The 16,211-nt window shown below is 41.2% G+C and overlaps 1 protein-coding gene across 2 annotated transcripts in view; it reads left to right on the top strand.

Annotated features, from left to right (window-relative positions):
• Window positions 1-16,211, top strand: part of PRIMPOL (primase and DNA directed polymerase) — a 45,736-nt gene that overhangs the window by 12,654 nt on the left and 16,871 nt on the right. For both annotated transcript variants that reach the window (XM_089669628.1, XM_089669627.1), the window contains exons 6-9: window positions 2,860-3,087; window positions 5,762-5,924; window positions 14,423-14,514; window positions 16,011-16,100. In XM_089669628.1, the coding sequence (XP_089525754.1) occupies window positions 2,860-3,087; window positions 5,762-5,924; window positions 14,423-14,514; window positions 16,011-16,100 (573 nt within the window). The remainder of the gene's footprint in view (window positions 1-2,859; window positions 3,088-5,761; window positions 5,925-14,422; window positions 14,515-16,010; window positions 16,101-16,211) is intronic.

Genomic DNA, 16,211 nt, shown 5'->3' with positions numbered 1-16,211 from the left:
AGGAGCAGCAGTTGATGCCAAGGTTCAAATTGGTAGCATGTAATGTAGTCCTGACAGAAGGTGGGGTGCCATACTGTTATTCTGCCTGTTTGGTCGCAGGAAGACACAGGGAGGCACTGATGTCACTGTAGGGTTTCACCTTCAGTGCACATTCTGAGGTGAGGTGGCATTAGAAGTGTCAGAATCTCCAAAATTTGCTTGCAGTGTTGGTACTGTGGAACTATTATCAAGATTTAGTGTCACTTATTTTTAAAAAGGCTGGGGGAGCAAGCCTGACTAAGGCAACGTCGTTCTCACAAAGGCAAGGATTGAAGTAGAGGGAACAGGTACTGTCAAAAAGGGGGTACTCTCTTAGTGTGGGGGGGGGGGGCTTTAACTTTTGCTGTCTGTGTCTCCCTTCTCCTCTAACTTCTACATCGCTAGGACTGTAAGTGATCTCTGAAAGCAGGGTAAATTCCCCAGTACAGGATTCCCAATGGGATATTTGCCTTTATCGCTTTCTGTTCGAGGCAACCGACTCATTGGAAATGGTGCACTCCCTTATGTGGCTGTTATCGGAACACATAATCAGAAAGTGATAGTAGCGATCAATCAAAGCTCTCTAGTGGCTAATCTACCGAGTTCTACATTTAATGTGTATTTAAAATCAAACTTTCATTTAAAACTGTAAAAAAGAATAGCTAGGGGTTAGAATCCCTGTATTTTTTATTATTGGAATTGATACCAATGGTGCTTCAGTCACTTCTATTTTTCCTGGTGACCATTATCCTAAAAAACGAAAATAAGGGAAAACCCAGATCTAGGAATAGATGGGGAGTTCTCCAACTGGGGGCGTTGGTTCCCATGACAACTGTCTAAGAAAGGAGATTTCAGGACCGGAAGTGAAAAGAAATATCACTAATGGGAAACACATATGGTAAACAAAATTACAACAGGGTTTTAAGCATTCCCTGGTCAACTGAAAAATAGGAGAACCATTTTTTCTTTCTTGCTCTAGGCACAGTGTAATACAATAAAAAAAGAAAGCAAGCATGTACAAATCTGAAAATTATAGTAAAGCAGAAGGAACGTCTAAAATATCCTTTCTTTACAAAATTGCCTCCCCACTGCCTTCATATATATATTTTATAAAAAATCCCAGTGTAAACGCATTTTGTTTTTCTAAAAATAAGGGAAGAAGTGGAGAAAAAGAGTCAGGACAGGGAGAGAAAAAGGTTCAAAAAGTATACATATGACCATTAGCATGTCAAACAGGTGCAGAGTCAACTGTGCCCCATGAGTCGTTCTAGGCTAGGGTTTCTCAACCTTTTTCCAGGCAAGGTACCTTTAAAAATTATGGACAATCTTGAGGTAACCCATTCTAAAATGTAAAAAATTAATCTAATACTTTTACATATTGCGGTAGCATCCACACAGATGGGACACCCAACGTTAGAGGGGATTTACTTTTCAAAGAAATAACAATTTTCACACTGGCACTTAATAGTATTTCAGCATTTAATCTTCCTCATTTTCTCTCCCCCACACAGATAATGTGACCTCAAGACTGACAGGGGTGGGTTAAACAAGGATGCTGTGCAGGTACCCATTATCCTCCTTTTCAACCAATGATGCCATCATCCTAACAACTGCTGGCATCTGGCCTGCACAGCACCCAAGATTGTAATGCTGCACAAAGAAAACCTGTGGCTCTATGTAACAAAAAAACAGGCTTGATCCACCCATTAGCTTGTACATGGTTTTGGGGAAATTTGGAGCAATTTGTATGCATTTTACTAAGGCAACCCTGAAGAACCCAGAAAGCACTCTGGTTGAAAAAGGTTGTTAGAAGAAAACAGGGTAATGTTGCACTCCATGCTTACTACAAATCCCATAAAGCTGAATTTTTAGGCATTTTGCTAAGGTACCCCTGAAGAACCCAAAAGGCACCCTGGTTGAAAAAGCCTGATCTAAGCCGACCAAATTTTGTCAAATTTCCTAGGACAGTTACAACTTTCGTAAGTCAACTTATATGAAGTATCTAAACTGAGGGGCTATATGACTGCCAAGTGAACAGGCATATAGTAAGCTATGTGGAGAAATTTCACCTAGATACATATATCCTTGCCTGAAACAATATTGGTAAGATAGTCACTTAAACACTCGTCCCAATCCTCTTCTGACAATTCTGGCATGTTGACTTGCCATTTGGAGAGTAGGTTACTCAATTTTACAGAGTGCAATGGAGAGTTGACTTTACTGCATATTGATGACAAGGATTTCCCCATCACAAATACAATTTTATTCTTCTTCTCAGTGGTCACTTGACCATCAAGCTTTGGCTTCTCTGTATAGATGTGCGAGCCAACAGTGGGGATGAAGTACACAGAGCCATGTCACCTGTAGGCTTCCACTGCTGTAGCTTGAGATGGAGCTCTGTGGTTCCATGAAGGTGAAGAAGAAGTAAAAAAAAAAAAAAAAAGTATTTACATTGAGATTTCTTACAAATTGTATGTAGTATGTATAAAAGCAGTGGGAAGGCAACGTTTCAAACATGGGTTGTTTTTAAACCTTTCCTTCTCTATGGTACACACTGAAATAATTCAGAATATGTGCTCATGGATAAGGCATCATGCTTTTCCCTTTTTAAAGTGTACGTTTCTCAAACTGTGATTTTAACATGAGAAACTAAATAATGTGTTTCCTCCACATCCAGACGCAGCAACAGTGTCAGTGGACACTGTATTATCATACAAGATGTCATTATGGTATGGAGTGTCCATCACATATGATGGTTGAGCTTCAAATAAAATCCACATTAATTCTGATAAAAAAATGACTTTGCTCACAATCTAACTACTTTGTTTTCTTTCATTTTAGGCAATTTTATTAAGACAATGTTACAGCCCTTATTACCTCAAAGCAATAGTAAATGTACCCATACAAACCCTGGACCATCAGTTCTAGGACCCTCAGAGCTCTGTGATGACACTTTGAAAAGTTGTACAGCCTGTAATGGCAACATGAATATGACAGAAGAGTATTGTGAACTTTCTTCCTTTCTTGTGAGGGATAAAAATGGTGGAAGACAACCTTTTATAGATCTAGGCGAGTACTTTCCAAACTTTTAAACATGCCTATAATTCTATATTAAAATTACTAATGCTGTTATTGTACTATGCCATTGTTTCAATAAACAATAATCTTGGATGTTAAACAAATAAAGGAAAAAAAATAGGCATGCTCCTCTTAAATGCACCCAAGATACCAAAGCAGAAAAAGTGTAGTAGGTTAAATGGATTGCACAAGTAATAATTGACACATCTGCTTTATTTCATGTTCTGCTACTTCAAATTGTATGGTGCCTGAAGCATTAAATAGATTGAACACTCTGAAACTGGTTTTTGTTACTGGCCTAGCTGCTTCTTCCTCGCAGCACATTTAACGGCTCGTTGTAATGCGAGTGGCTGTTTGGGAATTTTAATAGCCAGTGGGGCTGGCTGTCAAAATACAGTAGGCACAGCAGGACATTACAAAATAAAACTGTCACTGTATGGCCAGCTTAAGGTGCTCAACTGAAATTTAGCAGATATCAAAGTAGAAGTCATGCCAAACATTTTTTTTTCTTTTCTTTTGTGACAGCGTAGAAAAGTCTATATCTCTATCAGAATTTTACTGATATGTGTTGGAGAGATTTTTCTTAATTCTGTCTTACTCCTCCTCTCTTGGGAATGAGAAGTAAGCTGAAAGCTCCCTAAATGGGAGGTTTGAATCCCCCTCCCCCTGTTCTGGAAATTTTATAGATAGGAATTTCTTATCCTCCTATTGATCAGCGGTTCCAAATGAATAACTACTGCAGTAGGGAACAGACACAAAAAGTTACACTCAACATCATTCCAAATAACTGTACTGTTTGGTGCAATAGAAGTTTTTCATACACATGCTTACATATGTATTCCATTAATACTGATATTGTATTTTTAACAATGGGCATTACATAGGCAGGATCATTTTTAATTGGGACTTGCAAGAATGCAAACACGTAATCAAAATATTATTAGTGCCGTGTGCACAATGAGTGCAATGTGCAATACATAAACAAAGCATACAAAGTAGAATATAGGATAGGAATTGAGGGGATATCCTAGGGTTTACATATGGGGAGGTGGGATTTATTTCACGCTGCCTGACCTCTGAGATGTATAAGGAGAGGATATAGGTGATTCAGCCTTCCAGCATCTGCTAAAAAAGTGATTGGTAGATATCTGCTGGACAGCAGCCAATGGGGATGGGGCATCAATGAAACAAGGTAGGCCTTATCGGCTAACAAAAGAATAGGAACTTGACACTTCTGTGCCCAGAAATCATGGGGAAACTTGTCATTTGAACCACATGTATAAATGCCACTGTGCAACCTGGGCTGGAAGGAACAAGCGGTGCAGCCCTTCTCAGATCAGGGATTCCAGTACTGCATAAAAAACAAGAGAGCGCAAATGCCTAGTGCATTATCCCCAACACTTTAGTAAGGGGTGACAGACAACATACAGTATATTCACAAGCCTAATGGAATGGATGGCATGACATAAAACACAGAAACCAGAAATCCACTCCGAATGCAACGACCATGATGAGCAGATGACCATGCCCACTTACGCGTTTTGGAGAACTGGCCTATTCCTCAGAGCATTGACTAGTGCACCTCAACCCTGACCTCCTTAAATACCAAATTTCCAAAGATCACACCCACCAATCATGGTGAAAGACTGGGTAGAAGGGAGGAATTGGGGGGTAGCTCTGCCCACAATGGTCACAGATCACATAGTAGCAAATACAACAGCAACATCACTCCAGCACATACCAAAAACATGACTAGACTTGTGGAGCCCTTAAGTGGACCGTGCAGTGAGGGGTATGTAACTTGATGTATCTCGATGTAGTGTTGCATGTTAATTACAACATGAATCATGCTTTTTGTTATGTGCTGGAATGGTGTTGCAAATTAAAGCATTTTCTGTCATTATTGCACTACTGCAGGGCAACCTCATTAAGAGGCACTTATCACACAGGTATATTTCCAATATTTTCCATTTTGGGTAATGGCGTTTGGTGTGTATTGACAGTGGGTCCCAGTGCTCATACCAGGATAGGTAGGTATCTTCTAGTGATGCACCGATATATCAGCTGCCAAGAATTATCAGCTGAAAATGGGGTTATCGGCATTTGCTGACATTAAAAAAGGTGCCAATAATGATAATTGACTTAAATTAAAAAAAAACACGAGGCATATTTATATTTCATTTTATTTTCTCTCCAATTTTTGTGTGTTAATTCTCAATCAAAGTTATTTTATGTTGCTGGATTGTATCTTTTTTTTAATTCATATTCATTTAAATCCATGATATTAATTAAAAAGTCAAATATAATACAATTTTATATAATTTTTTTTTTTTAAACTTTCCATTTCGGTTTTCGGCCAAGTGCATCCTGAATTTTTGGTTTCTGTCCAGAATTTTCATTTTGATGCACCACTAGTATCTTCCTGTCCACTATCCAAAGGAGATATCTGCTTCTTATCCATGGCCATTCTGTGTCTAGCTACATATATTTTCTACAACATTGGGTTGGAAAAAATAAAAGGGGATTTTTATACGTTGTTATTAGCAATCCATCATAACTGGAAAAAAAAAGCTTTAATCTGGATTACCCCTTTTTTCTTTCTGTTTTTAATGATTCATCTGTGTTGTCTGTTCTCTTATGTGTTATGTTGCCTTGTGTTGTGTAGGGGTTTACACTAAAAACAGGAACTTTCGTTTATACAAATCCTCTAAACTGGGAAAAAATGCTGTGTTTGAATTGGCTGAAGACAACAAGTTTTCTGGCAGGCCTCCGAAGCATGTGTCAGCCGAAGAGCACATTTTCCTCTGCTCTTTAATTAGCAATGTGAGGTAAAGTCAAATCTTTTTGTCGTCACGGTAGTTAATAAATGGGCCTCATTCATAGACTTAAGTCTGATAGTCTCTTCCGTTTTTCATCCTGAGATTAAACAATATCTGCTTATTTTTGGCCGAACTCAAATATTTCTTTCCACTACCTTTTTTATACATCAGACCTCTATCACTTTTCTTTAAAGTCACTCTGTCACCACAGGGTCAATTTTACAAACTGGTCACCTGTAAAGGACGTAATATATAACTTTTAGCAGCCGTGCATTGAAAAGTCACCACTTATCTACTTCCCAGCTGCTGCAAGTATTTTGCACTTTCAGGTGTGCAAAATACTTTTTCCGCCTCTGACTGCTGTGGTTTCATCTCCTGGCTCATAAGTCATTACAGGATTATGTATGTCACTATAGGCCCTGTCAGGAGGAATTACAGCAGCCAGTGAGGGGAGAAAATATTTGACCCATCCAATGTTTGACTATTTCCAGCAGCTGGGGAGTGGAAAAGGGACAGCTTTTCAGTGCATGGGCCACCAAAAAACCATAAGTTAAATAGTTAGTCTGGCTGAAAAAAGACCAAAGTCCATCCAGTTCAAACAAAAAAAAGAAAAAAGTTATCCTATACCCACAATTGATCCAGAGGAAGGTAAAATAAAACACAGCAAAACATGATCCAATTTGCCTCTCGAGGTATCAGGAAGGAATTTTTTCCCCTGCAGGAGCAATCGCATATTCCCTGCACCAACATTACCTATAAATGGTAGTATATAGTTATATTCAGTTTATCTAGGAAAGAATCCAGGCCTTTTTTAAAGCAATCCACTGAGCTGGCCAGAACCAACTATTGAGGGAGTTTTCCACATTTTCACAGCTCTTACTGTGAAGAAGCCTTTCTGTATTTGCAGATTAAATCTCTTTTCCTCCAGATGTAAAGAGTGGCCCCTTGTTTTCTGTAGCGACCTTAAAAGTGAATAACTCTACACAGAGCTCACTATGTGAACCACTGATGTATTTACGCATGTTGATCATATCCCCCCTTAATCTGCTCTCAAGAGAGAATGATTTCAGCCCCTCTAATCTTTCCTTATAGCTGAGCTCCTCCATGCCTCTTATCAGTTTGGTTCCCCTTCTCTGCATTTTCTCCAGTTCCCCAATTTTTTTTTGTTTTTTTTGGAGTGGTGCCCAAAACTGAACTTCATATTCCAGATGAGTTCTTGCTGATGATTTGTACGGGGGGGGGGAGAGAGAGAATATTTTGCTTGCTTTAGAAACCGCAGCTTGGCATTGCATGCCATTATTAAGCGTGTGATCTACCAGAACTCCCAGATCTTTCTCCACGATTGATTCCCCCAGTTGTACCCCCCCTAGTATGTATGATGCATGCATATTCTTAGCCCCCAAGTGTATAACCTTACATTTATCAACATTAAACCTCATTTTCCACATATTTGCCCCATTAAACAGTGCATTGAGGTCGGCTTGTACGTTGGAGACATCCTGTAAGGACATTATTCCACTGCAAGGCTTGGTGACATCTGCAAAGATGAACTGTATTTTTAATCCCAGACCCAATATCATTAATAAATATATCAAAAGTAAGGGTGCCAACACTGAACCTTGGGGTACACCACTGACAACCCTAGACCATTCAGATTATGAATCATTAACCGCTACTCTCTGAATACGATCTTTTGGCCAGTTTTCTATCCATTTACGTACTGATTTTCCCAAGCCTGTAGACTTTACCTTACACAGTAGCCGTGTGTGGAGAACTGTTTCAAAGGCTTTTGCAAAATCCAAGTATACCACGTTCACTGCCACCCCTCTGTCCAAGGTTTTGCTCATCTGGCATTGGTGAATGCTTTAATTCATTGACACCTTGTGCATATGTATTTTGAATATTTTTTATTTTCCTACAAATGGTACCAATTCCAATGGTTGTTTGTAACATGTGCACCTTCTTATCACCTGCCATAGCCCTCCCCCCCCCCCCCCCCCCCCCCCCATCTTTCCACATTCTACCCACCAATAAGGACCGACCCCTGTCTGATCTGTCTTCCCCATTATCTAGTTCTCCCTCCTCCCTCGATCCTAGTTTAATTACTCCTCCAATAATGATAAACATAAGTTACTGTGGTCGGCCTGGCTCCATTTCTCCTCCTTCGACTCTCTGTGATATGTGTTCCCCTGTCGTGCCCTGATGGAGTTGAGCTTTGCTCCGCTGATTTCTCTTTTTTTTTTTTTTGGAAGGTCTGCTGGTGTCGCCCTGCGGCTCGCGCAGGTGCGGTTAGCGGGATCACCCTGGTGGGATACTGGTAGAGGACAGCCTTGGTTCTGCTTTTTGCCATTCCCGTCTCCCGACCCCCTATCTTCTCATCTTTCTCTATCTCTACAACTGACGTCTCTATTTTTCTCTTCTCCTTGTATTTTTTTTTTTAGTTTGGGTTTATACACTTAATCATGCGGAGCTATCTCATTTTGTTCCTTACATCTCGCTGGGGATGCCCCCCTTGAAACTCTGTTTATTCATATCTCCATAATATGTGATACTAGGTTTTTGATCTCTCCATCTTTCTGTTGTATGGAATCATTTTCAGCTACCCACATGGATCATCGTCACATCTGTGATGAATACTTTTTTTCATTATTTCTCATGCCTTGTTTTGTTAATTTGCTGCAGATTTAATAAAAACAAATTTGCCTTTTTAAATACTCCTCCAACCATCCCCCAGCACAGCAGACCCCCTTCCATTTAGGAGTATAAATAAGTATTTAAGTGCTTCTTTTAAAGGTGTCTTGTTTTGTTTTGTAAAAGTGACCCTAGGAGAGTCACTTTAAACCAATATTTTACATTCAGCTTGACACTGTTGAGTGCTGTCACATTTTAATTTTTTGTATCTCTGGAGGCACTAGCAGTGCCATGCCTGCATTTGGTTTGCTAGTTCTGTATACTAACTTTGTCAGTTTCTATAAGGTCTCACTCTTAACTGATTTGATTTTTGCAATATGATGCCCAGTAAAAGGAAGTTCAACCTGTATTGTCACAGCTTCAACAATGTGTTTGTAATGGCTCCTTTATAAAGCAGAGTATGGATTGAAAAAGCACCAATCCCACAGCAGCAACTGGGAGTGGGGAAATGGCTAGCCTATTCTGGAATAGCTCCCCTTATGCGCCCCCCCCCCGGCCGAGACACGTACAGTGTGACCCTGCCCACCAAGGACACGATGATGTCAATACTGGACAGGTTGAACTTCCTTTTTACTTTTGACCTTTTTACAAGTCACCTTAAGCCCAGCACACAAAGGCATTTCATACCCAGTTCCACTCCTGTCTGGCTTTTATTTCTTACATCCATTTTTTGATAAGTAAGTGCACATCACCAACCTTTTGGTTGGATTGCAGCATGGGTACAACTGCCTCATTTTCTGAAATTTATTTATATACACTACATGCCAAGCGTATTAGGGCGCCTGCCTTTACACGCACATGAACTTTAATGGCATCCCAGTCTTAGTCCAGTATTCAGTTGGCCCTCCCATTGCAGCTACAGTACATTCAGAAAGTATTCACAGCGTTTAACTTTTGCCACATTTTGTTATGTTACAACCTTATTCCAAAATGCATTAAATTAATTCTTTCCTCAACATTCTACAAATAATACCCCATAATGACAACGTGAAAGAAAATGAAAAAAAAAAAAACACATGTACATACGTATTCACAGCCTTTGCCTTGACGCTCAAAAGTGAGCTCTGGTGCACCCTGTTCCCACTGATCACCCTTGAGATGTTCCCACAACTTTATTGTAGTCCATCTGTAGGAAATTCAGTGAGTAGACTTGATTAGGAAAGGCATAAACCTGTCTATGTAAGGTCCCAAAGTTAACCGTGCATGTCAAAGCACAAACCAAGCCATGAAGTCCAAAGAGTTGTCTGTAGACCTCCGAGACAGGATTAGGTCAAAGCACAGATCTGGGGAAGGGTACAGAAAAATTTCTTCAGCATTGAAGGTCCCAATGAGCACAGTAGCTTCCATCATCAGTAAATGTAAGAAGTTTGGAACCGCCAAGAATCTTCCTAGAGCGGGCCACCTGGCAAAAAGTGATTTCAAGGAGAAATACCTTAGCCGGGGAGGTAGCCAAGCACCCGATGGTCACTCTGAAAGAGCTCCAGAGTTTCTCGGTGGAGAGAGGAGAACCTTCCAGAAGAATAACCATCTCTGCAGCACTCCACCAATCAGGTCTGTATGATAGAGTGGCCAGATGGAAGCCCCTCCTCAGTAAAAGGCAAATGCCAGCCCATTTGGAGTTTGCAAAAAGGCACCTGAGGGACTCTCAGACCATGAGAAACAAAACTCTCTGGTCTGATGTAGCAAAGATTGAATTCTTTGGCCTGAATGCCAATTGTCATGTCTGGAGCAAACCAGGCACTGCTCACCATCTGGCCAATACCATCCCTACAGTGAAGCATAGTGGTGGCAGCATTATGCTGTGGGGATGTTTTTCAGTGGCAGGAACTGGGAGACTAGTCAGGATCAAAAGAAAGATGAATGCAGCAATGTACAGAGACATCCTTGATGAAAACCTATTCCAGAGCGCTCTGAACCTTAGACTGGGGCCACGGTTCACCTTTCAACAGGACAACGACCCTAAGCACACAGCCCACATAACAAATGAGTGGCTACGGGAGAACTCTGTGAATGACCTGGAGTGGCCCGTACTTGAACCCAATTGAATATCTCTGGAGAGATCTGAAAGTGGCTGTGCACCGACACTCCCCATACAACCTGATGGAGCTTGAGAGGTACTGCAAAGATGAATGGGAGAAATTGCTGAAAAATAGGTGTGCCAAGCTTGTAGCATCATACTCAAAATGACTTGAGGCTGTAATTGGTGCTAAAGGTGTTTCAACAAAGTATTGAGCAAAGGTTGTGAATACTTATGTACATGTGGCTTTTTTCGTTTTTTATTTCTAATAAATTGCAAAGCTTTCAAAACGAACTTCTTTCACGTTGGCATTATGGGGTATTGTTTGTAGAATGTTGAGGGAAAAAAAATTAGTTTAATCCATTTTGGAATAAGGCTGTAACATAAAAAAATGTGGGAAAAGTTAAGTGCTGTGAATACTTTCTGGATGCACTGTATAACAGCTGCAACTCTCCTGGGAAGGCTGTCCACAAAGTTTAGGAGTGTGCCTATGGAAATGTTCGACCATTCTTCTAGAAGCGCATTTGTGAGGTCAGGCACTGATGAAAGCCTGGCTCACAGTCTCAACTCTACTTCATCCCAGAGGTGTTCTATCGGGTTGAGGTCAGGAGTCTGCTGGCCAATCAAGTTCCTCCACCCCAAATTCGCTCATCCATGTCTTTTATGGAACTTTCTTTGTGCATTGGTCCGCAGTCATGTTGGAACAGGGCGAGGCCATCCCCAAACTGTTCCCACAAAGTTGGGAGTATGAAATTGTTCAAAATGTCTTGGTATGCTGATGCCTTAAGGGTTCCCTTCACTGGAACTAAGGGGCCAAGCCCAACCCCACACCACAATCCCCCCTCCTTCGAACTTTACATCTGACACAGCGCAGTCAAGCAAGTACCGGTTTCCTGGCAACCGCCAAACCCAGACACGTCCATCTGATTGCCAGACAGACTGTTGTGTTCTGTCACCTTATAGGATGATGAGTGTATTTATAAATGTATTTTCCTGCAGTACCAAGTTCAATGGTTCTTTTCCAGGGAGAGATACATTTAATCAGCTCAGAAACAATCTGTAAGACAGAGGTACAGAAAAGGCAGATGACGGTACTTAGAATATTAATGCAATTATCAGACACCTTCAGAGGACCTACTTTGTCCTGTCACAACCTACCCAAAAGAACCTTATCGAATATACACATTTTCCCCATTCAGTAAAATGAAAAGCACTCGGATTGGTCACTTTTAGTAGCCCCTTTGATCTTCTGGGTTACAGTTAATGCTTTTTGGCCTTGGACAGCTGCAGTCATAAATTCTAATCAAAGTTATCCAGATACAGTATTTCCTAAACTGCATTCTTATACCATTAGATAAACCAGTTACCCCTTGCAGAATGCTATTTACCATACGTAATACCCCTTTTCATGTTATTAGATATTAGATGCTGGCCATGTCCCTTCAAGTCTGAGTGCGCAATCTGCATTTTATCACAAGTTTGCAAATTGCCTCCTTTGAAATGTAACAAGTTGGTCCCCAAGTGCCAAGGTGATGTTGCATAAAATTAACATAGCGAAGAGTCCTTGGCTATCCTTTTTGTTGTGTAAAATACATCTACCTCAGTCAGCTGCTGGCCTGGTCAATAACGTGAATATACCCTTACAATATTTCACACAGAGAAGCATGATTTGTCACTCCACAGAACAAGTCTCCACTGCTCTAGAGATCAGTGGTGGCGTGCTTTACACCACTGCATCCGACTCTTTGCATTGCACTTGGTGATCTAAGGCTTGGATGCAGCTGCTCACCCATGGAAAGCCATTCCCTGAAGCTCTCTATGCACTGTTGTGCTAATCTGAAGGCCACATGAAGTTTGTATGTGTTTAGCTATTGGCTGTGCAGACAGTTGGTGACTTCTGCGCACTGTGCACTTCAAAATGCACTGACCCACTCTGTCATTTGAGGCACTATTCCACCCCCCACTGACACCAACGATGGGGCACTATTCCACCCCCCACTGACACCAACGATGGGGCACTATTCCACCCCCCACTGACACCAACGATGGGGCACTATTCCACCCCCCACTGACACCAACGATGGGGCACTATTCCACCCCCCACTGACACCAACGATGGGGCACTATTCCACCCCCCACTGACACCAACGATGGGGCACTATTCCACCCCCCACTGACACCAACGATGGGGCACTATTCCACCCCCCACTGACACCAACGATGGGGCACTATTCCACCCCCCACTGACACCAACGATGGGGCACTATTCCACCCCCCACTGACACCAACGATGGGGCACTATTCCACCCCCCACTGACACCAACGATGGGGCACTATTCCACCCCCCACTGACACCAACGATGGGGCACTATTCCACCCCCCACTGACACCAACGATGGGGCACTATTCCTCCCCCCACTGACACCAACGATGGGACACTTTCCCCCCCACTGACACAATGTTGGGACACTATCCCCTTCCCCCACTGACACCAAAGACGGGGCACTATTCCTCCCCCCACTGACACTAACGACGGGGCACTATTCCTCCCACTGACACCAACGATGGGGCACGATTCTTCCCACTGACACCAACGATGGGGCACTATTCCTCCCACTGACACCAACGATGGGGCACTATTCCTCCCACTGACACCAACGATGGGGCACTATTCCTCCCACTGACACCAACGATGGGGCACGTTTCTTCCCACTGACACCAATGATGGGGCACTATTTCACTCCATAAGACACACTTTGGGGGAAATGTCTGTGCGTCTTATGGAGCGGCCGGCCCAGTATTCCCGCCACCGTTGTATGTCCGCAGTCTCTGGTCATCTCCTGTACTGTGTCCGCATTTGTTCATAGTTTTTTTTTTTTTTAACTATAGTCCGGCCCTCCAACGGTCTGAGGGACAGTGAACAGGCCCCCTGTTTAAAAAGTTTGAGGACCCCTGCTCTAGAAAATAAAATAATGGTAGTTTCAATTTTAATGTCACATGATATTACCACAAATGTCTAGGAAACGCAAAATTTCAGTTAAAAATACATCTAAGTTTTAATTTTAGGGCACAAAAAAAGGAATAAATTACCCAATTTTTTGGTCAACTATAAAAGATGAGGTTGCACCGAGTAAATAGATATCCAAGATGTCAAACCTTAAATTTGCGTGCGCTCATGAAATGGCGACAAACTTTCGTACCCTATATTTTCTATAGGCAATGCTTTTAAAGCTCTTCTATAGGTCACCAGTTTAGCGTTACGGAGGAGGTCTGGTGCTTGGATTATTGCTCTCATTCTGTCGTGTGCAGCAATATGTAACGTGTGTCGCTGTCAGCGTTTCCATGCGTAGGCGCCCCAGCGTGTGCTTTTATGTTTGTACGTGCATATATCTGGGGGTGGGGGGGGGGTTATTTGCTTAGATGCAACTTTATTTTTCACAATTAAAAAAGTGTGTGTGTATATATATATATATATATATATATATACATAAAATTTTTTTATTTATTTATTTATTTTTTACCTTTTTTTTTACTTTTTTTTTTTTTATTCCCATCACACGGGACAAAAAGTCTTGGTTAGAAATATCAGTGACGGAAACCTATAGAGCATGAAAAGATATTTTGCACAATCTTCAGTGTATTAATAACTATTCATAAAGCTGAGGGACCATATCTTATAGCTATCTATTAATGGCTTTGATCCTAACCGTACAGAAATAAAATAATGTATGGGGGATCTGTGAAATATTTGAATGTATGGAAAAGATACACATATACTAACCCTTATTACATCTTAAAGATTTACAGACAGCTTAAAAATCTTGTCTTGTGCCTGCCTGAGTGACAGGAATGAAAGTAGTCGTGTCATCTCTGGAGGATCCCTTATTTCAGGTATGGCTTAAACAAATGTTGGCACTCTCCCTGTTTGCACATAATGATTACAATCCAGATTTTTTTCTACTGAAATGTTGTCTTTCTAGTTCAACATGGCCACACCTATCTGCAAGTTTATGCCCTTTAGTCATGGGATTTAGTAGCTGATTTCCACAGGCTTCATACATCAGCCAAAGTCAAAAGGAGATTAGCTAAAAATTATGCTGGAGGAAAGCAATTTTTGTATTATACTGAATTAAAGTATATTTGGACCCTGCATTTTACAATAATGTTTTGCATGTTGCAGGCATAGAGTAATACTCTCTAGGTTTTGTGACATTAAAGTCAATTAAATGCTTTGTTCAATTGCTGTTATCAGTGATTCAGTTCCTGCAGGCCTGGGGCAGTGGGAGGGGGGAGGCTGCTTGAGGTTGCTAATGACATCACTAAAGCCGGAAGTCCCCTTCTTGCCTGCTAAACAGTCAGAGCAGATGTCAATCAACCAGCAAGGCTGATTCGCTGCAACAGATTGGATGAAGCACAACCTATGGTGTGACCATGCTTCTGCAGCATTGGAAGCTGGTAGTTTTAGCATTGTCACCCTCTTAAAGGAAGGAGTTGCAAAGAGCAGAAATTGGCATGATCAACAGTTTATTTTTTTATAACATTTTCTCACATAAAAACCCTTCAATGACAACATTTACAAGGGAGCAAATTTAGTACTGGGGACTCCATACACATAAGGTCCTAGGCATAATAAAGCATACAAAAGCAGAGTAAGCTGGGTATGTTGTATTGTTCTATACATTGGCTCCAACCTGTGGATAAATATAAAGTGACAAAGCTAACAGCAGCATAAGCTATCAGCTCTTAATGTCTGGTATCCACATTCAGTGTTTTTTTTTTTTTTGTTGGTTGGTTGTTTTTTTTTCTTTTGTTTGAAACCAGCAGGCTGAACAAAAATAAAAGAATTTGAAATGGTTGTATCAACTAAGCAATGTCAGTACATCAATCTCTCCCACTGTCTCTTTGGGTTACTACAAGGGGATTCCCCTTGGCTTCAAACGCTGGTTGGATACTGGTTTTCCAGAGTGTTCCTTCGACAAAAGCCAGTCCTTAGATCAGCTTAAGTCGGAAGAACAATGGGTATGCCAAATCAGTTTTTCACTGTTTATGTATCTACACTGGGATCCGGGCAGTGTTGAGTTAGTGCTGTCATTTTATTTAAACCCCACTGCTACGTGCCCTCAAAAGAAAAAAAAATTAAAACATGTACATTATCATTATGGAATAGGCATATTTTGCTAATTGTGGCTGTTTGTGTATGTGAAAGACACAGTATTCATTGCTAAATGCTAAAAAGCGTGATCTAGATAATGTGAAGTGTTTTACGTAGGACGTTGGGCGGGTGCTGTCACATGCAATTTTGCTAATTCATCTTGCCAAGTGCAGACAAAAACATCAAACAACATCTTTCCCTCCAGTGTAACAATGCTGTGTTCCTTTTTCATCAGACAGTGTCATGAATGGATATCAATCTTCTCCTTATCCAGAAATTGATCAATTCATATGGTCCCTTGTCACAAGAGAAGGCTTCCAAGGAGGTATGTTCCCTAGGGTTTGTGCCATTTATAGCTAAAATGTTATTTCATGCTCTTAGTCCTCAAAGGAAAGTAGCTATTGCCGCCCTTTTCTTGAAATGCTGGATGCCTGGC

The sequence above is a fragment of the Staurois parvus genome, unplaced genomic scaffold (assembly GCF_062004578.1).
Source record: "Staurois parvus isolate SC_StPar_1 unplaced genomic scaffold, SC_StPar_1.0 ptg000080l, whole genome shotgun sequence".
In the NCBI taxonomy this organism is placed as follows: domain Eukaryota; kingdom Metazoa; phylum Chordata; class Amphibia; order Anura; family Ranidae; genus Staurois; species Staurois parvus.
This window is presented reverse-complemented; position numbering and strand designations above follow the sequence as displayed.